Here is a 20,890-nt window from a genome sequence, read left to right as displayed (position 1 = left end):
GAAAATGAATGCTACTTTTACATCCAGAGGCTTAAATAACGCTTAACGCTTGATAGCTCAATTAAATCTAAGATGGAATAAAGCAGAAAGGAAAGAAATGAAATAAAATATAATGATTTCAGTAGTTAAAGTCTCTTTATGGTTTGACATCAACACAGAGAAATTCAGCACTCTATTTGTGTGTGATGTATTATCTAACTGCTACTTATTGTATAGGCTAACTGTGTGTGTGTGTGTGTGTGTACAAAACACACATTACCTGTATGTCCCTGGCCCTCTCGTAGGCCTGGTAAGCCACCTTCTCCTCTATACTGGCCAGTTCCTGCTTCAGATTACTGGTTTCATGCTGGTGGAGCTCCGTCAGGTCATTAAGCTGGTCCTCCAACCGCTCATACCTGACAAACGGGAACACACACACACACACATACACACGCACACACATGTAGAGTAGGTGGAGGCAGAGAGCCAAGGAGAGAGGGAGAAACAATGCATAATTGAGAGAGTGTGTGGGCGACCAACAGTACAGCAGTTTAGCTACTACTTGCAACTAAGCTGCTGAAAACATTTGCCCTTGGTTGACTTAGCAACCGTCTGGGGGTTTGTGTGTGTGTGTGTGTGTGTGTGTGTGTGTGCAAGCTCTGCCATCTATTTTTGCTTTTACAAAAGCTGGTAATAATGGCCCCTCTAAAACTGTCAAAAGCTCTTTAAACTTCAGCAGCAGATGTACCAACAGAATCTGCCCAGTTGGGAGCGTTACAGCCGGGTGAGGATTGTCGGATTTTCTTTAGGATTTGAGACACCTGCAGCAGACGTGTGAGTATCGTGTTGGCATCGTGATGATATGTGGGAATATTTCAGGGTTGCAGTAAATAGCTGATGTACATTAAAGATCTTGAGCATCATAAAATGAAAACCTTCATCACTGGTTACAGTGCAGTCAAGCACTATGAGCTGTTCAACCACAGACTAATTTTTCCTTCTGGGAAGGTTTTCAGAAGGACTTTAAGAGGCAGGAGGAGAGTTTTTCTTTCTTATCTCTCTAATCTTCCTTTCTCGAGTCCTGGCCTACCTAGTTTGAATCAACTGATCTTTATTACAGCACAAATATTTATAAAGAGGCACTGAACGGATTTTATGAGTCAAATATTTACTTGAGACAGCGAGCAGCACTCAGCACGTGAAAATAGCTGCTACTTGTCTGCTGTGGCTTTGGAAGATATTTATCACGTCTGAGAAAAGATCAGTTGTACTCATGCTCAAAGTCACGCGGGAGGAATTCTACTGTTGCAGGTCGTTGTATTTTTGGCGGCAACCAATGATTGTTGTGATTCTGGATTCATCTACATGTTAATTTCTTGCTTGATTTGTAAAATATAAGAAAAAGGCCAGAACAATTATCATGAGCTGGTGTCAAAATCATTCATCTTGTTCTTCGAGTCACAATGATGTACATGATGTGCAGACCGACTGTGGATGAGGGTTAAATGTGATTATGTTCTGATCTGTGAGAGTCTCTTGCTTTAAATCTGATAAACGTACTACAGTGTGCACTTTAAAGACTCTCTGTCCTCACACACTGAGGAGGGCAAAGCCTAAAACATCCATGTGATTAGTGCTGCTTTTAATTTAATAGAGTGCCGTTTAAATGTTTCCATCATTGTTCTTTGTGTCCTCTGTGGCTGAGTGCTGTGCTGTACCCACCTGTATCGCTCCTCCTGCATCATCTGAGTGAAGTAGCTGTAATCTCGTTTGAACTGTGTGTTCAGAGTCTCCATGTCGTCTGCCAGCTGCTGCTGAGCCTCCCTGATCTCTCGCACCATGTCTAGCACTTCCCCAATCCGCCCGTTGGAGTCCGACCTCGCTGGACCTCCGGAACCTGCCCCCGAGCCTCCGGCTGCGTTCCCATTTGAGTCCGCAGATGCAGACGTCCCCGTGGAGCACTCATCGTCACTCTGGTACTTGCTTGCCTTGGCTACTGTGGTGGCGCTCCCGCTCAGACCCCTCGCCCCGCCCTCCACCTGCAGCCCCGAGCTCGCCTCCATGGAGCTCTTCAGGTGGGCGATGTTGTCTGCACTGCCGAACTTGTTCCTGATGAGGTTGGCGAACTCCCGCGACTTGTTGAAGAAGAACGGCGGTGAGAGCGACACGCCGGGTCCAATTGTCTTCACTTTATCCAGCGCCGGGTGCCGCCCGGTGGTGCTGATGTCCTTCAGGCTACCCTCCTTGCTGTGAGTCCCAGACTCCTTGCCTCCATCTTTGTGGCTGTGCTTCCCGTTGGTCTCGCTGTCCCTCATGCGACGGTGATACTGCTCCAGCTTCCTCTGCAGCCGGGCAATCGACTGCGCCGACTTCTGGTTCTTCTTCTCAAAGACCTGACGTATCCGTCCTACCTGCTGCTTGTCGGCGTTGTTCACCAGCTTCAGGTACTCAGCGACATTCTGGTCACGAGCCACCTGCTCCACCTTTATCTGCTCCGTCACCTGAAGGGAGATTGAAAAGACAGAAATGAACACCAGGTCACTTTTCCTCCTCTGCTTTTTTCCCCAAATCCAACCTGCTGAACGTAGCGCCTCCATTTTGTTTGGTAAAACTTAAGTTGCTAATAAAATGTAATGTCACTCCCTCCTGGTTTCCAGAGCAAATTGAATTTCCTGACCCAAAGTTTCAAAATGACCTCCAGAGTTATGGGCCGTCCACACCAGGAGTGAGCATCTATCTTAGGACAGAGAATTGTGATGACCATGCTGCACATTTAACAGAGAAACAAAAAGAAAACCTAAAGGATAAAGGTTCATAAAATTCTGTGAAGATGGGAGAACATCAACATTAATGAAAGACTCAAAGAGGGCATCATCATTATCTTCAGAGAGCCCATCAGCGCCAAATTCCATTCGGCAGTTTATGTGTAATTTGCAGCCTAATGTTTGTTGTCTGGTTTAATGAGTCGTGAATGTGTTTTGAAATGAGTTTATTTCATTAATCGAATCACTCTCAAAGTGATTCCAAAAACATTTTGGTCATTTGAATTGTGGTGTTGCCTCCGCCATCTTCTTATGTTCAGACAGTTTTTATAACAACATGTTCAAAGTTATTGTTCTTTATATATTGTGTAAAGTGAGGAATAACACATTAAATCCCAGGAGCAGGTCCTCTTCCTGCGACATTAGCTGTTGCTTGTGACCTCGAGTGGCACCAAGCTGTTTTTTTGAGATGGTACCTGGTGTGTTTGTCTTGTAGCCATGAAGGACGCACATGCACACAGCCGTCTCACACTATTCCAGTGATGTGCAGATGGTGGTAACGCACCAGTAAACACAGCAAGGTGCCAATAAATGCAAGGAAGAAAAAGAACCAAGCCAGTAAACATTGGTGTCAACAATGCTGGTTATGAAACATTTTTGAAAAAAGCTTTGCAAACGTTTTATGAGAAAGCAAATGCATTCAACACTTTAGTTTGCAGGGCTCCGGGGTGCTGTAAGGTGCGACTGAACACTTAGTAACTCCAATAATTTGCTTCGGTACCGATCCAAGTGTCCTCGATAATAATGTTGACAGTTAATTACTGAATGCAGTGCAGCTCTGAGGCATCGTTGTAAGGAGTATTGGGCTCAATCAAGAACACATTTTTTTTTACTTTGCTCACTTTTTGTAGCTTGTTGCAAATACAAAATTTTACTTTTACTTTTTATTGCTTTGCACGTATAACTCAGTGGGTGCTGTAATTCATAACATTATCTTTTAATCATCTCTTCCTTTGGTTTCAGTTCCGGCTGCAAAAACATTTGGATAAAACATTAAATCAACTGAGAGCGATCAAACTAAATTGCATTGAGCTCTAATCCTCCTATGATGGAAATAAATTTCACTGTGAGAGACAATTTTTAATAAAAGATGAGACAACAAGGACGCTGATGAAAATGAATTAGAAGATTAGGTGAGATAGAAATTCTCATTAATAAAGCAAATTATTTTAATATCTTTTTGATTGGTGTCTAACGTATCAAAGCTGAAATCTAAACTGGAATCAGCTCATCATTGGATTAGAAGACACAGCTCTACAATCTGAGCTAATCAAGTATTCAATTTAGTCTTTAACCCCTGATGATGTGATGTTTGTTCAGACTGTCCACATGTTCACACGGCGAGCTTCAAGTCAAACACAGTTAATCTACAAAGAGATCGAGCAGGAGGTGACTCGTGTCTCCTCTGACCTTGAGGATCTTCTGCTGCAGGCTGTCGATACCAAGCGCTCCTTTGGTGAAATCCAGGCCGACTCCGTCATCGCCGACGCTGTCCACCACGTCGAGGTTGGACTCCGAGCCGCCGCGACGGATGGGCACGGGGATGCTGAGGACATCGCAACTGCTGCGCTCTGCCTGTGGACACACAAGAATGGAACCCCCGAAAAATTATTAATTGTGAAAAGAGAAGGTTTCATCAAAATTATTTAGTGATAAATGACAAAGCAGAGAGCTGAGAGCCTGGAACTAAAGTATGGTGACATTTTTCATAATTCTTTGAGAAAATTATGATTTAAAAGGTTTGTTTTGGTCACGATCACTTTGTGCACTTTCATATATGCATGTCTGCTAGCGTGTGAATTCTTATTCTTTTAAGTATTTTATACAGTATTATGCATCTTAGATATTTATGTTGTGTCTATTTGCATGGTGCTGTCCAAAGCAAATTGAATTTCCCTGGTGGACAGAGAACATCTAATCATCTACAGTAATAACGTTAGCACATCTGAGGGTCTTCCTGCACCTCTCCATCACATCTTCTGTTGCTCATGTGTGTATTCATTCATATTATATGTCCGTGTCAAAACTCTTAAAAAAAAAAAAAAAAAAGAAAGAAAGAAAAAGAAATGATTCACTGAAAACAAGAGTTCGGGGTGTGTTACAAGTGCAGCCAACATTTTAGCTTTAGAGATGCATTACCTTTCAGAGCGAGGTGTACCTATGATAATGATACCCATGGTAATAACTGCTCGTGGGACTCTGAGAGGAGCAAAATGACATAATGCCGCATTCAACAACCTCAGAGACAAAATGACAGCTCTTCTGAAGTAAACTGAGGGAGTGTGAGTGTTAGAGAAACTGAAGTGACAGTATTTTCATGTTTTTCAGACAAAAAGTTCTGTTCTGTACACGCTTTCAGACCCAGCTGTGTGCCAACAGACTTCCTTTTGTCAAACAAACTCTTCATTCACTGGTATAAATGACAAAGAAAGGAAGCAAATTGTCAAATTTAAGAGACTGGATCTGGCAAATGTTTGATATTTCTGCTTGAAAAGTGACTGAAGTAATTAACTGATTGTTGCAGCTCTGGTCTGCACAGCATTTTATGGCAACCCTTCAAAGCGTTGTCGAGATATTACAGTCTACACTACAGTGGTTGATTGTTTAGCCTCATTCCCAGGACATCAAATAACAACATTTGGAGTTGGTAAAGCATCTCGAGCAGCAACAAGAAAATCGAGGCAGGCAGCTGCAGGGTCCCTGCAGATACAAGACACTAACACGACTTTTCTCTCCATTACAGTCCCTTTCTCTCTCTCTCTGTCTGTTTCCCTCTTGATACATCTTTTATGTTGTTTTGTCTCCCTACGTCTGCCGTGTGTGGTTACACTCTGATATTTTGAAATCAGTCTTGTGATTTTGGGAAGTCAGCGTGCAATGATGCAAAATCAGAATAATCGATAAGTCCCCTCAAATGCATTTAAAATAAAGTAACAAGAGTTGAAAGTATTTGCGTTAAAATGTAGAGGGTAAAAGTTGGCAGAAAGATAAATACTCAAGTACAGACACCTGAAAAATCTAAATAAGTACAGTAAAGATGTTTTTTTACACACCTCCATGTCAATTATTCCCCGTAGTGTCAATCATGTTATCAACAAATTATATTCAAGGTCTTGTATCACATTTAGAAATTTCAGAATTAGGAAAAACATTTAAACTCCTACATTAAGTGGCATACTGACAATACAAACCAACGAGGTATAAAAAATATATTGCAAACAGAAAGAACAACTGTGATGTCAGAGGCTGCAGTCTGTGCAGGCTCTCAGCCCAAAAACCTGCTGCACAATCCGGCGCCATTGATATAAATCATCAAGTGTGTTTATGTTGCCTTGTGAAAAAGCTCTTAGAAAGTCTGCACAACCATGTTGGCAAAGACGAGCGGAGATATATATAAAAAAAAAAGAGAATGAAAAGAGTAGTGAGTGCATATTCTTGAGAGTACTCTTGTGTTTGGACTGGAGGGAGGAGGAGGAAGGAGGAAGGAGGAAGGAGGAAGGAGGAAGGAGGAAGGAGGCAGCTGATGAGACAGTAAATCTGTCTGAAGACAAGAAGTGGCCAGTTAGTGGAGCAGCGAGGAGCCCGGGGCTCCGAAAACAAAGAGCCCCCGGCGCTTACTGCACTGAAAATCTACTCTCTATTGACAAAAGCAGACGATTATGTAAGGCAACCTAAAATATTGGTATGTGGTAACTGTTGTTGCCACGGCAGCAAAGCACACACAGACAGATGAAGCTCTACATCACACACACGCGAGCAAACTGCTGACATAACCTGAAGGCGGGTTTTTTTTTCTCCTGGCTGTATTCTTTTGCCTTTTTGTGACTGAATACATGACGCTTTAATTGTGTCCGGTGGCATTTGGTTGAACAGACTCACACGGAGTCCACAATCACAATCACAATCTCCAGCAGGGAAAAAAAAGTTATACAGCAACAAATAGTTTGTAACTTAACGTGTTTCGTAATATCCGCGAGTCATTCATGTGAATTGAGCATTCTGAATCAAACTGGACTTATTTCTACTCCTGAGTACAGATGGCTATTTCGTCAGAACATCACACGTTCATCAGTCCAACCGGACGGCCAGAACTGCAGCCAGAGAAAAACCTGTGCTGTAAATAACGCTGATACAATCAACATTCAATAAAAATATCCAACGTTTGCTCTCTGACGCTTCAAAAACAGCAGATTTGTTTTGTTTCCTCTCTTTGAAAAGATCATTTTTGGACTGCTGGGTGGACCAACTAAACAGTTTTTACACTCTGGTAGCCTGATATGAGATTTTAACAATTTATAGCCATGAGGTTCAGGACTTTAACCCTTAAATGCCAGATTCCCTGGAGACTTAATTTGTTCACTCTGCCGCAAAAGACCCTAACCGAGGGCTGTAGCAAGGATCAGAGAAATATTGAGGTCATGAGCCAAATTATCCCCTTAGAAATAATATACTAGCCACTGATAAGGTCTGCAACATTGGTAAATCAATTAAATGCTTTAAATATCAAATCTCTCATATCATTTTGTTTATTCATGGAGTATTTTCTATTGTCTCCCTACATGATTATCTAAATGTGATTTATTGAGAAATTCTCCAACAAGTCCCTTATTTCTAATTTACATGTGCCTGAAACATTACAGCTCCAAGTCTGTTTACAGTTCTTGGAGATATATAATATAGTCTAGACATGGACAGAGTTACAAACAACAAGTGTTACTCAAAACAACAATTCTGTCCTTCAAGCTTTGTTTGTGTTCTTTGCCTGTTATCGTCCTTTTGCGGCTTTGTCTCTGCTTCTCTGCCTAGAAGGCCAGCATCCCAGAGTCGCCTCTTCTCTGTTGACACTGAAACTTTGCGAGAGCCACCTAATGAAGCTGCCCACCGAGGACCCGAGAGACGTCTGTTTCTCAGACTAGACCCTCTAATGTACTTGTCCTCTTGCTCGGTTGTGCACTTGGTCCTCCCATTACTCTTCCTCTTGTAGTCTGAGCCACTTTGTGCTGTTATTTTAAGGGAGTAGTTCACACCGTTTATGAGGTCCTTAAGTTTTCTGGCAATTTCTCGCATGGAATAGCCTCCATTTATCAGAATAGACCGACCAGTTTCAGAATAAAGCTCTTTTTTTTTCGGGCCATTTTGAGACTTGAATTGAACCCACAAATGCTGATGCCTAAGGAAGGCCGACTGGGCCAACAAGAAGTGGCCTTGTGACCACAGAAGAGATGCTTGATGATGTGATATAGACGTTCCATTAAAAATCATCTATTTCAAACTGCAAAAAAAGTGATTTTTTCTTCTAAAAAATAAGTTTGTGTATGTTGTGAATTGCTGTTGGTATTGAATCTACACACACATCCCACATATACACACACACTACATATATACTGTATTTCGTATCAATTTGATGCAATGATTTTGATCCTTTTTTTTATGTCCGTAATGAGTCAGAAAATGTTACAGCTAACTGAGGGGACTAAGAGTAAGATAAATTAATAATTACACCTGATTTAGTCATTAATAATTGCAGTGCGAGTTTAAAAGTCTCAAATCGTTGTATCATCACTGTAATGCATTTAACAATAAACCTCCTGCTTTGTATTCTCATTCACAAAAAAACAAAACAAAAAAGCAAAAACAAAACACACAACCTTGAATTCAGCTGGAACAGACTCAAGGTTGTGTGTTTGTAAAACATTTGTGGCCAGATCACGCTTTGCATTTGCACAAATCAACATTTTTGCCATCCCCTCTTTTCCTGCCTCTGACACACAAACAGCCTGGTCATAAATCAGCCGGCTGCCGGAGATGCAAGTGTTTGAACACGCAGCCTAAAACTCAGCAGTCCAAACACGTATCGAACCTACACTGGAAACTAGGTCTGAGGGCGAGAGTGGGGGAATTATTAACATGTGAACACATAGAGGCACCATATGTCTCAGAGGACACACGTGTCTGTTTTACAGAGCAAATATCTGGCCACTACCGGCCCCATGACCCCGGTCTGCACTGAGGCCATTTAGATTATCATACAGATGGGTGGACACACAGCCAAAACACACAAACACAGCAGGGCATTGGTCCAGAGAGAGACACAGAGGAGACATTCGGATTTCCACTTGTCAGAAATTAGACAATCCTACTTTTAGAAAAGAAAAATGTATGAATGGGTGTGAATTCAGAAAGCACTTCTTTTAAAAATGACAAATCGGCTTCAGTCCTTCTCCTTGGAGGGAACTACTGGTCGCAACACTGACTGGGAAAAGGCTGATTGTGTTTTTACGCAGTTCTTCTTTAGAGATGAGCAGACACACACACACACACACACACACACACTCACACACAAGACCATCATACAGGTCTATAGTCCTTTGGACTCCATTGTTGCAGAAGGAGCCACGTCCTGCTTTTCTAGGAACACATAACAGGCTACTTGTTATAAATTCATGAGGTTTTTATAAGCGCCGTGTCTTTTTTCCACTTCAAGAACTGGTTTAGTTGTTGAATTTTCATAACATCTGCTGCTTCCTTGGTTGAAATCTAATCTGCTCTACAGTGTTTTGTCTCTTCAAGGTAGAATGATCTTGTCAGTTTTAGAATCAGTTACATAAATACATTAATACTCCGTTAGTCGATTCATTGATTTGCTAATCAACTCCTTTAGTACTCATTTAACCGTTCATCAACCACGACTCATCAAATACAGCTGCTCTGCTCATGGCTCAATCCATCTTATATTCTTTTAGACTTTTTAATAAAAACGCAGATGTACCGTTTACCTCACAGTGGCACAAGAGTGAAAAGGTCAGGGGAAAACTGAGGTCAGTGGGTACGTAATTTGTGAACCATGAAGGTCTGCATATGTCAAACCATCTGGTAGATGTTGAGATATTTCAGACCGCCATGCTGTATTCTATAGATTAACTCAGAATCAAAAAACAAAACCTAACAATCAAATGCATAAACTACTGCAAATTGAACATGTAAGCATATGAGATGAGGCAGATATAGTGTTTGTGTCTGTGCGTTGGCGTGTGATGTGCATTGGCAAGACTAAAGACTGGAGAGGAAGGAAGCTTGTGGTGTGTACTGTATGTGAAAGAGACAGAGTGAGCCAGTAATACTCCACCTCCCACTAGGACAGCTCATTGATGGAGCTGGGAGTAGGGACCTTTCCCATAGGGACATGACAGCCTGGCAGAAACACGCAGGAAAACGCTGAGGGAAACCTTTCTTTTGTTGCCGCGTCTGATCCATCAATCTATTTTCCACTAACACGAGCCAGAGGTGGGAACAAATCAGACGCAAGTAATCTATGAACTTGAGTCCCTCAAGAACAACACAATCATTCCTCTTCAGCCCGCCAGTGTGATTTTGTCAATAGTGAGAGGTGAGTCTCAACATTTTGTCAGAAACCAATCAGCAGCTGTTCGAGGGGTTGAGGGATGAAGAAATCGATCCATAACACCAGTCCATCAAGTCAAGGCCATTGATAGGAACCGTAAAATCTATAAGCAATTAATAAGAAAAGCACTGAGAATATAATCTTCAGATTTACTGATATAAAAATGATTTAGTTGCAGCCCTACCACAGAATATAAACCAGCTGTGCTTTCCAACTAAATTTTGTTTAAATCAACAATCAGAAAAGCCAAACATTTGCTGCTTTTGGGTTTTAGATAGTGAAAACTGATCAAGTAATCAAATAATTACATGGCATCAGGATTCAGGACACAAAATTAGCAACAAGCACAAGCCAAATCCTGGTAAAATATTCTAATGTTCGCTTCACTCATCAGCTAAAGAAACATTAACGATGGTTATCAAATGAGTGGGTGGTGAACATGCATAGTATACATAAATAAAGAAATCAGCTTCTTAATAATTAAAGAACCAGATAAATGAAAAGGAAGCACAATATGTCAAGCAAAAACATTTATTCATTATCTGGTATCTCTGTGCTGAAATCTTCCCACATATATGGGCTCTAACTCAGCATGGAGTCACGCAGCGTCTGAACCAACACACCAGATTAGTGGGCTGAATTAAACTGGTGTGTGTTTGAGTGTTGGGGAGGGAATAATGGGATTGGGTGAAGCCAGATCAAGAGATTTAAGTGGAGGCGATGTAGCTTCTTAAGCCAATGACATGAAGCTACATCACCACAGAGATGACACGAAACTGCCTCGGACATGGAGAGAAGTTGAGCAGAAAGGCGAATCTGGAAACTACAGAGACAGTTTGAACGCTGACATGCAAATTAACCATGGCAGCAATCCTCATGCATGATGCAACATTAGAGGAACCATAAAACTCACCACAAACTCCCAAACATGCTGTGTACTTGTGTAGTCTACAGCCATGCTAGCAGGCCGGTGAGGCTGTGCGAAGACACAGTTGTGTTGTCGTTGCGATATTTGAGTTTGGACTGACAGCCTGACAGAACAACATCCATGCCATCAAATCTCTTGCCTCTGCTCGGTCTATAACTGTACAATTACCCTCTAAAACAGTACCTCTTACTAGCTAACATCACAGGATATACAGCAGCCCTTTGAACAAATGTGGAGATGTGCTCATACAATTTAGATGCTCAAGTTTTGAAAGGCTAAAACCAGCAAACTCTGCGCCAAGGCCACTCTGTTCCACCAAACTTGAGAATAACACAGATGAGTATGCCTGGTAATTTATGATTGTACTTCCTGAGGGCAGCAGAGAAAGGCTCATACATTAAGATAAAACGTGTGCTGCCAGAAAAATCGGGTACCTGTTATACAAACCACTGCATCAGGAATTGAATTCAAATCTATTCAAGGAGTGAGAGACTGAAATGTTGAGAGGGGGTTTTGTGCAGGCTGATGACTAAAACTAATCAAAATGGGTAAAAGATTGTTTGTGCCGCATGAATCATAAATGAAATGCAGCCTCGTCCTGGGTTTAAAGAGTGCTATTCATCATTAAGATTACACTATGTGGGCCACTAAACACAGAGCCACACAATTTTCACATATTGTTGTTCTTTTTTCTTAGTTTCTGCATCACCACAGTCTCTCCATCTCCACAGCTGTGATTTGAGTGCTCAGTCGACTTCAATAAAACTAATTGTAATGAATAAGCAAAGTAACTTCAGATATTCAAGACGACAATTGAGGCAAAACCTCTGAATATCTCTACACTGCATGCTTTTTTAATGTGTGAAATGATTGAATGAACAATATAATTTGATGTGCTATTGTCTTATTAAATTATGTTTACTTGTTCCAGGACAGACAGAACAAAAAAAAACAACTAGCTTGGATTCTGTGATAGAATATCTTCTGATTGTGTTCATTTTAACTGTTCTTGTGTTTTAAAATGTATTCTAATCACGTGCAGAGAGAGAAAAGAGTAGTGAGTTCACCTATGATAACAAAAAAAAGAGGATGGCATAAGGTGAAATGAGACATTCAGCTCATATGAATTGGACTGGAGAGCTTCCTGCCCGGAGGGGATCAGCCATGACTTTGTGACCAGAAATAGGAGCCTCCTGTGGGGAAGAGGAGCTGGCAGACAGACACACCTCCCCATGGGAGGGCTCCACAGGTACAACACAGAGACTACCCAGAGAATTCATGGGGAGCAAAACAGTCACAGAACACACACAAAATGGAAAATGGGATAGAATACACAGAGGAAAAGTTGAGGAATTATTCATGGTTGCAACCAGAGATTTGACCCCTTGAGGAGGAAACCAAAGCCTTTCCTTTTCTGATCTAATGACAGAGGTTGTTATACGCTGTACAGATGGTAAAGACTGTGCTATAGATTATGCTTTTTGTTAAACACAACAGATAATCACCAATGTACTTGATGATACATGTGGGAGAGACTCAGCAAAACAAGGAAATCCATACGCTGAAAGATTTGAAAAAAGTGTGTGAGCCAAAGAAATCCACGTATTTGTGTTGACAAAATCACCTTTGCTCCACCTTCAGAAATCAGCAAATCACACACACACACGCGCACACACACACACACACACACGCACACACACACAGAGGCCAAACCCAAGGTGGGGCAGAAGGGAAGTAAACAGTGTGAGCCTGAGCTCTGTGTCGCTGCATTAGCTGAAAAAATGATTTCAAGTCCGCACACGCTGCCCTCGGCACACACACACACACACACACACACACACACACACACACACACACACACACACACACACACACACACACACACACACACACAGTGAACTCTTGGCGAGCTGAACAGGACACGTACACAATATCCAGAGGCTAAGACACACACAATTCGACATCTCTGTCCAAAGGGTGACGACAGACCAGACCACGCTGCAGCAAGTTACCAAGTTGTTTAACGTATCTTTTGTCACTTTTACTTGACAATCATAAACAATGTTTTGAAATGTTTAATTCAAAACACCACAGCGCTTCTTTCAAGTCACTGCTGCTTGTTGCTGCTCATGTCCAATCATACTTCTAAAGCCACTTCATACAATTCAATATCACCAATTATGCATGAAGTTATTATACCGTCTCATCTCAATTACTTCTGTAGTAAAACTCTATGTACTTGCTTCACAGATGCAACAAGACTCAGTGAGTTGGTGATAAAGACACTAGAGAATTAAAGGAAAATATATGAAAGCATTTAGCATAACTGAACACATGAAATTAACGTGCATAAAAAGTTGAATGTTTTTTTTAAAGCATGACTACTGAAGGAGGATTTAATTTAAGGAGGGCTGCATTAACAATTTGACTGTCTTGCTTTATATGCTTAATAACACATTTGATTTGCTGACTATTTAACCGATCCAGAGTTTATAACTTCTGCAGCTTCTCCTTCATAAAATTCTACAGAGCCACAACAGACACCTAAATCCAGAGGAGCGTCACTTGCTGTGTGATCTGGATAAAGAACAACAGAAAACCAGAAAAGTTAATAAGCATCTGGGAGAGGAAATCAGAAGCTCTAACCTCACATAACTGTACAAAATGTGCATCATACTCGGAGCTTTGACACTTCAGACGTGTGCAATATGTTTGCTGTGAGATAAGACTTAAAAAGCATCAACATTTATGGCCGTGCTCTGTAGTTTCTCAGACTGACATGTTTATGCAGTACTAAAGTGTCATAGTGTTGCAGTGACATGGCCAAGGAAAAACCCCCCAGAGCCTCATTAACTAAACACAGATGGAGGGATGAGGGATGAGAGAGGAGAGCACGCCCTCCTCCTCTCCTCATTTATCCCCCTTTATACTGGCTGTAAATTTAAACTGTGATCAGTTAAGGTGTACCCAGAGGAAATATGTCTGGGGGACGACCGGTGCACACTCACACAGCAAAGATGAAAAGCATGGATATGAAAATGTTTTGAGTCAGTCACGGTGCTGCATGAGCTAATAACCTGCTTGATTTTCAGCTGCATGCAGAGTTAAATTATTCAGACAAAGATCTACAGAAAGTGTCATTCAGACAAACAAACAAACAATCCTGATACATTGAAATGAATATGACTTAGCATCTGCAGCCATGCTTGTGGCTCTGTCAGGCTGAGGATAATCTCAGCATGTTAACGTGCTGCTCATTAATCATTGTACCATCGTAACATTGTGATTTAAAAGACGGTCCACCAGAGAGCACAGAAATGAGTCTGTCCCCTCAGAGATACTGTAAGGGAGAGCTGTTGGTGTCTTTAACACGTGGGAGAGAAAAGGAAAAGAAGTATGAACATCTCCATGTCCTGTTTATTATCTCCTTATTAACCTGGCCACTATTAACCCAAGACACACTGTTCCTTTTCTGTGGACTGCTGTTAGCGTGTTTCTCTCATTCTTTTTGTTGTAGCTTAGCTTCTTCAACATAGTAAGCAAGCTAACGTTGCTGCGACCTTCTAAAGATGAACACAGCCAAGTTACAGACGTGAGGTCCGGAGATGAAAACCTGACGTGGGGATTTACGCTTTGTAGGCAGGATGAGAGCTAATCTGAGTCTCTTTGCTGGCGAGGGCCGATAAAATTCTCTGCTGTGCGAGACAGTCGGGGGCTGCCGTCAGAGCATCAGTGGGAAACAGCAGTGACTAATTGAGGGCTAATGAGCAACTCTGAGGGGACACACTGCTTCAAGTTCAGAGTCACATTGTCTATTAACAACCCTCCCCGACTGAAGATGTTATCGTCTATCGCAGTGGTTCAGCGTGGACATCAAAATGCATCAATTTGGTAGAAACTGCGAACTCCAACAGCACCATATTTTAAATTTAAATCTGAGGGGTTTTTTGCGATCCTTTCAAAAGTGTCTGAAGCATTTCATTAAAAAAAAATGTGAACCTTACTATGACACTGGATAAAAAGTCATGGAATCGCCAAAGTCAGTCTCTGGAAACCAAGAATATTTACCCTATCTTGTGCCAAATAATCTAGCTCAAAGTGAATAAATCAACAAACCAAATGTCCAACCTTTCCCTCCATGCAGCCAAACCTCTCATGCGGCCTAAAACAATGGTACATGAATGTGCTTTGCATTGGATTTTGTTCTTCACACCACACTGTGCACAAACTCCTTTGCTCTCTGTACAAATAGGATGCTGCTACTTGTCTCTACTCTCCAGCACTGAGAGAGAAGGATTAGAGTTGATGAAAGCCTTTCGCAGCATTTTAAAGCATGAAGCCGACACTATCAAAGCAGAACACAATACGTGATCTGCTTACAAATGATTCAGTGTTAAAGAGAGCGTGCAGCTGCCAATCTTCAGTAATTTGGATTTGTCTGTTTGTAGTAATTAAGATAATGCCTCTGAATGAATGATGCTAATGGTATTTAATGACAAAGTGCTATGTTAAGAAGGAAGCATTTCCTATATTATAAGGAATAATTCAACTTTGCTGTTGTACAAAGAGCTATTTAGGAGTCCATTGTATGTAAAACATACAGGAGAATTAAAGAACAAAGCTCTCTGGGGATGAACACTGTGAGGTGATTTAGTCAACCGTGTTTCCCTGTTGACCACATGAGAGGGAAACTATGTAATACAGTGAATCGATAAATCACACTCCAGTGAGAAACAGAGTGGATATCGAGTTAAAGATCAATGAGCGGTTGGCAATCCATTTACTATCTAGGGAGCTCAGCTTCAGCTAATGACTTAGTATTACAGCATCTAACCACACACAAACACAGAGCTTTCAATCTGAGCACAGCATGTACAACACAAGCTAAAGGAAGGTTTATCAAGTGTGTGAGATAATTCTGCAAAATCTGCAGTAAGTGTATGTTAGTATATGACCTGCTTTACACACATACATGCAAAAAAATTAAAAAGTTGTAATCTCTCCTCTTCTCTCTCTCTGCCCCTCTTGTAATCTGAGATTATCAATCTCTGCTTTCCAGAGCAAAGATTACCCAGCAGCCTTCACTCTCATTCAAGCACGGCCCTTAAATGCTCCGGAGAAAGGGGGGAAAAAAAAGCGGATACAGATGTGTGAGGGTGTAATCTTGAGAATAAGGCTGAAATAGTGGAAGAGATTTAAAGGGCGTGGAAGCGAAAGTGATGGAGACGCGGAGTGACGGAGAAGAGGAGAGAGAGAGTGAAAAAAGAGAGAAAATCCTGCTGGAACATGGCGAGGTCAGTGTTTGAACTCCACAGGTGGACCAGCACAATCCGATTAGAGATAGAGTACTCAAACGGGTTAGGGTCAGAGTTTATAGTGTGGCCTTTAACGGAACATTTGGCCATTTTAAATTTCTATTAAAGTGTACAGTCTAGTCAGCTGGACTTAGCCTAGTTTACACAACCTCTTAACATACTGACATAAATTTGGATGAATAGATGGATGACTCTTTTTATGACCCATCCTTCATGAGATTACTCAGGAACATTAATCGACAAAAAAACAAAGATTATGATATTTTTACACAGCACCAGCTGACAGCACAGTGGATATCCAACAGGGGAATAGAGAGCCTTACCTTAATACATATATAAACCAAAACAATCGATATAAATCAACTAGGGCTGCAACTAATCATTATCAGTTAATCTGGACATTGTTTTCTCGATTAATCAATACATCATATTGTCTGTAAAATGTCAGAAAACATCCCATCAATCAACAGTCCAAGAGGCAAAATTATTCTGTTTATCATCACATACAAAACAAAGAAAAGGCAGTAAATTCAGTAAATATTATAGAAAAAGAATCCAGCAAATTGTCAACTCAAGAACAAGCTGATCCCAAACAAAAAAACTTCCCTTATTTATAATCTAATCTAATGTCAGAAATCACATTTAATTCCTGATTCCTCGCTCATAAATAACAATGTTTAAAATTCACATTAAGTGTGAGGCTTTTATCTCTCCAAGTTTCGGGAATATATTCAGAAAATAAAAAGCATCGATGTAAAGGTATTAAATTATTATATAACCGTTTTTAAACATCACATCAAGATGCCCGCTGAGCCCGATGTCAGAGATTCTTCGCCTACATCAAGTTTGTTTTCTTCTGTCTGCCAGGAGACGTCACAGCGGTCACCAGTTTCTGACATGATTATTTATTTATTGCAGGGCTGTTTTAGCCATGTGTACCTCATGACCCGGGAACTGTCAATCAGATTCAATATCAATCTACAGCGGAGTGTCAGTGTGGAACTATTGTACCCTCTACTCCCACATGAACTAATACACATGTTAAAATAGATTTTTTTAACCAAAGAAACAAGTAAATGGCACCGTCTATCTACTGAGAAGCAAAGCAACTCTGTTAAGTGCTTCAATCTTTTCAGTCAATGACTCATACACAGTTTGGTTAATTACTTTTTCATGCTACTCTGCAGCTCAGTCGCAGCACTCCGTGTTAAGACCAGCTTCAGCTCTGCTTTTAAAGCTAAAAAAAAAAAAAACAGGTGAGAAAAAATCTGTCTTTTGCATCCCAGTCAGCCAGCAGCATCACTGAGAGCCGCCGTCCTGTCCAACTTAAACTAGTTACTGTGCTGCTGTGAAAATCACTGAGATCTGTTGTGACTGAGAGCTGCTTGAAGTGTTTTTCACCTTTAAACAAGGGTGAAACACAAGCAGATCACTGCTAAACAAGACAAACCCTGCATCCCAATTCCATACTGCAAACCAACTGTACTCTGTAAAACACCTCATGCTTATCTTTATGGTACATTTCATTTTTACTTCATATTGCTATGAGTAGCCCTCCAGTTTTCTTTGTGTGATGCATTCTGAGAGATTTAAAAAAAAATTACTGTCAAAAGTCAGAGGAACACTTTCGCCTACATTCAACACCTCTACAAAGAGACGCTCCATTTTTGGACGCCTGATTCAGAATATAGCACTGCTCTGCACTCGAAACACACACACGCTGACACACCACTGTACTCACTAGACTTCAGTACAATGAAATGTTGGCGTGAGTACAAGCTGGAGCTCTGTTGATAGTAACTTTGAAATGTGTCCACGCAGTCTGAGTGACCCTGTGTTCTTCTGTCAACAGACAACCACATGCAAACACTCTCTGTGAATTACATAACAGTGACTGGCAGCTGTGTGTGTGCAGGGACTCTATACTATTTATGTTACAGACTTTAGTTATACGAGAGCTGAAATAATTAGTTGATTGATCCATTGAGAGAATTCATATATTTTTTTTAAAATGTATATATATTTTTCTTTTTTGTTGTTGTTTTTTTATTGACTCTCAATTCAGTCTAATGTGAATAATTGCTGTATTTCTACGTTTTTGTTATGATAGTAAATTAAAGTCCATGGTGTTTCAGGGCTGACGTATTGTTTGCTGCAGCCTTTATTTAAACACAGTACTTTTATTAGAACATGTGTACAACCAGGGCTGCAACACACTTTTCTTATGGAAACCAATAAATTATTGAGTCTGTAAAATGCCAGGAAATGATTAAAAATGCATGAAATCACAAATTCCCAGAGCCAAAAGTGATGCCTAGAACATCTGGTTGCAAGTATGAAACTAAAAATCTTAGTGCAGTCCTTTAAACAATCTTTTGCAACATTTAGTACATGTACAACTCGCACACTTTGTTAGTTAAATGGCTCCAAATCTAGGTGCAAAGTAAGGCGTTACTCCCGTCATTAGTCATGTAAATTTCACTTGGACGTCTCACGCAACAGACACACTTTCATTTTGAACCATGCAGCTGTCTTCACCAGCTCCTGCAGGCTCGCATTACAACTCTGTCTCACAGACGTAAACCCAATCTGATGTGTAAACGGCTGTAAACGTGAGGTTGATGCCCTCGAAAGTGTCGCTGACTAAATATTTGTCTACATTTTGCAACCTAGGTGGAGCACAGCGTGCTGCTGTTCGTCATCCCACAGACTCTCCCTTCACTTTTGCCCAGCAGCTGTGAAGCATGGACACAGGAACTTCTTAGGGAGGAGCTGCAGAGTTTATTAATGTGCAAACTCTAACCTACATTGTGCATCAACTGCCACAGAACAACTTCGCCTCCACCCTTTTCCTCAGCTCCCATCGCCAGCACTTTGTGCTCTTCAGATGAAACGAGTATAAACAGACGCTTCAGTGTCTCGTGAATGTTGTCGTCACATGAGCGCCCCTCTGATGCGACGTCTAGACACGGGGTTACACAACGTGGGCGCCAAGTGTGAAAGTGACAACTGTGTCGGTCAGAAACTGGCAATGACACTTTTTCTCGGACCTTAATGTTATAGAGAATAAATGGCCACAACAACAACAACAATGATTGCCTAATTGATTCATCAAATATTCATTTCAGCTTCAAGTGCGACTGCACTGTGCTGAAGGCTAACCAAATGTTTCACAGTTTCAGGGTAGAAACACGAGCTGAGACACACATTTCCACATTAATGTGTCAATTACACTCCTGACTAATTATAGCAGGTTGTGATGACTATGCAGAGGCTGTACTGTTGAGATTGAGTGGCTCGAAAATAAAACACCAGAGCGGCTGAACCAAATTTAGGTCGCTAGCTAAATACATCAGCTCACAGAGTGTAATAATTGGCAATGAATCAGCTTTATATGATATGACTACAGGGAAAACGGCTGCATGTGTGTTTGCCCCACACAGGATCTCTCTCTCTCAGGGTATTTGTGTGTTAGTTAATACACACCCTGTTACTCACACACCCGGCAACGCTGCTGGTGTGTGCCTATTCACTGTCTGCTTATCCCGCTCAAATCCTAATCCAAAACACAGAGAGAAAGAGGCTGAGAGACAAACCTATGTAACTACATGTGGAATAATTCACATTTCACAGATTGCCTCTCTTGTTGCAATCCTCCCTCCTCTCACACTCACATCCTCCCTCATTTCAATACGTGCGAGGGTCGTTTTTTCCAGGATGCCGCGCAGATTCCACCAGTTGCCCCGACAACGGACGCGACTGAGTTGATTGCACCTCGCCGTAATAACCAATGAAGCGAGTCGAAGGCGAGGACCATCAGTCACCTCCCATTCAACAACATTCACTCCTCCCATTCTGCTCCCTCTCAATGGCCAAACAATGGCTGTAGCTTAGCTCATCACTGTGATTTGTGGTGCTGATGGGGGACTTTGTGTGTGTGTGTGTGTGTGTGTGTGTGTGTGTGTGTGTGTGTGTGTGTGTGTGTGTGTGCTTGCCCACAGGCCAACTGCATAAACTGGTTTCCTGTATCCTTCAGAAGCGAGCAAAACAACAAGCCCTGACCTGCTGGGTATAATTAAATGTTTGTTGTTAAGGGCAATAACTATCAACACCCAAGGCCAGGAACACATGAACTAAATCTCTTTTTTCCTCTCTCTATGGTCTGTTGTTCACGAGAGAACATTGTGATAATATAGTTCAAATGAGCCACTTCTTCTAATGGGTTTATGAGAGATTACGAAACAGAAAGTAAACTTAAGCTCATTTTCATTATTAAGGGCGAGTGCCAATGATTCAATGAAAAGAAAAATAAGAAGACAAACACCTAATGTGTGATTTTATGGGGTGTTTTCTTGTGGCTTATGGCTGAAGGATTACAAGACACTAAAAATAAAAGCAGAGAGTAGAGCCTGTTCCTGCCTTTGTTGAATTTGTTGTGCCAGCC

The 20,890-nt window shown here is 41.3% G+C and overlaps 1 protein-coding gene and 2 long non-coding RNA genes across 9 annotated transcripts in view; 1 reads left to right on the top strand and 2 right to left on the bottom strand.

Annotated features, from left to right (window-relative positions):
• Nucleotides 1-20,890, bottom strand: part of LOC119032215 — a 1,052,400-nt gene that overhangs the window by 412,389 nt on the left and 619,121 nt on the right. The window lies entirely within an intron of this gene.
• The window catches only part of tmcc3 (transmembrane and coiled-coil domain family 3), a 48,920-nt gene that overhangs the window by 3,630 nt on the left and 24,400 nt on the right, over nt 1-20,890 (bottom strand). For all 4 annotated transcript variants that reach the window (XM_037121104.1, XM_037121105.1, XM_037121106.1 and 1 more), the window contains 3 exons: nt 4,212-4,376; nt 1,702-2,480; nt 260-395 (listed from right to left, as the gene is read on the bottom strand). In XM_037121104.1, the coding sequence (XP_036976999.1) occupies nt 260-395; nt 1,702-2,480; nt 4,212-4,376 (1,080 nt within the window). The remainder of the gene's footprint in view (nt 1-259; nt 396-1,701; nt 2,481-4,211; nt 4,377-20,890) is intronic.
• LOC119032225 lies at nt 12,205-19,510 on the top strand. The gene is made up of 3 exons (XR_005078817.1): nt 12,205-12,380; nt 16,191-16,425; nt 19,120-19,510. It is a non-coding gene; the product is annotated as an uncharacterized LOC119032225 (long non-coding RNA).

This window comes from Acanthopagrus latus, chromosome 14 (genome assembly GCF_904848185.1).
Source record: "Acanthopagrus latus isolate v.2019 chromosome 14, fAcaLat1.1, whole genome shotgun sequence".
NCBI lineage: Eukaryota > Metazoa > Chordata > Actinopteri > Spariformes > Sparidae > Acanthopagrus > Acanthopagrus latus.
Note: the sequence above shows the minus strand (reverse complement) of the source record. Positions and strands in the feature narration are given on the sequence as shown.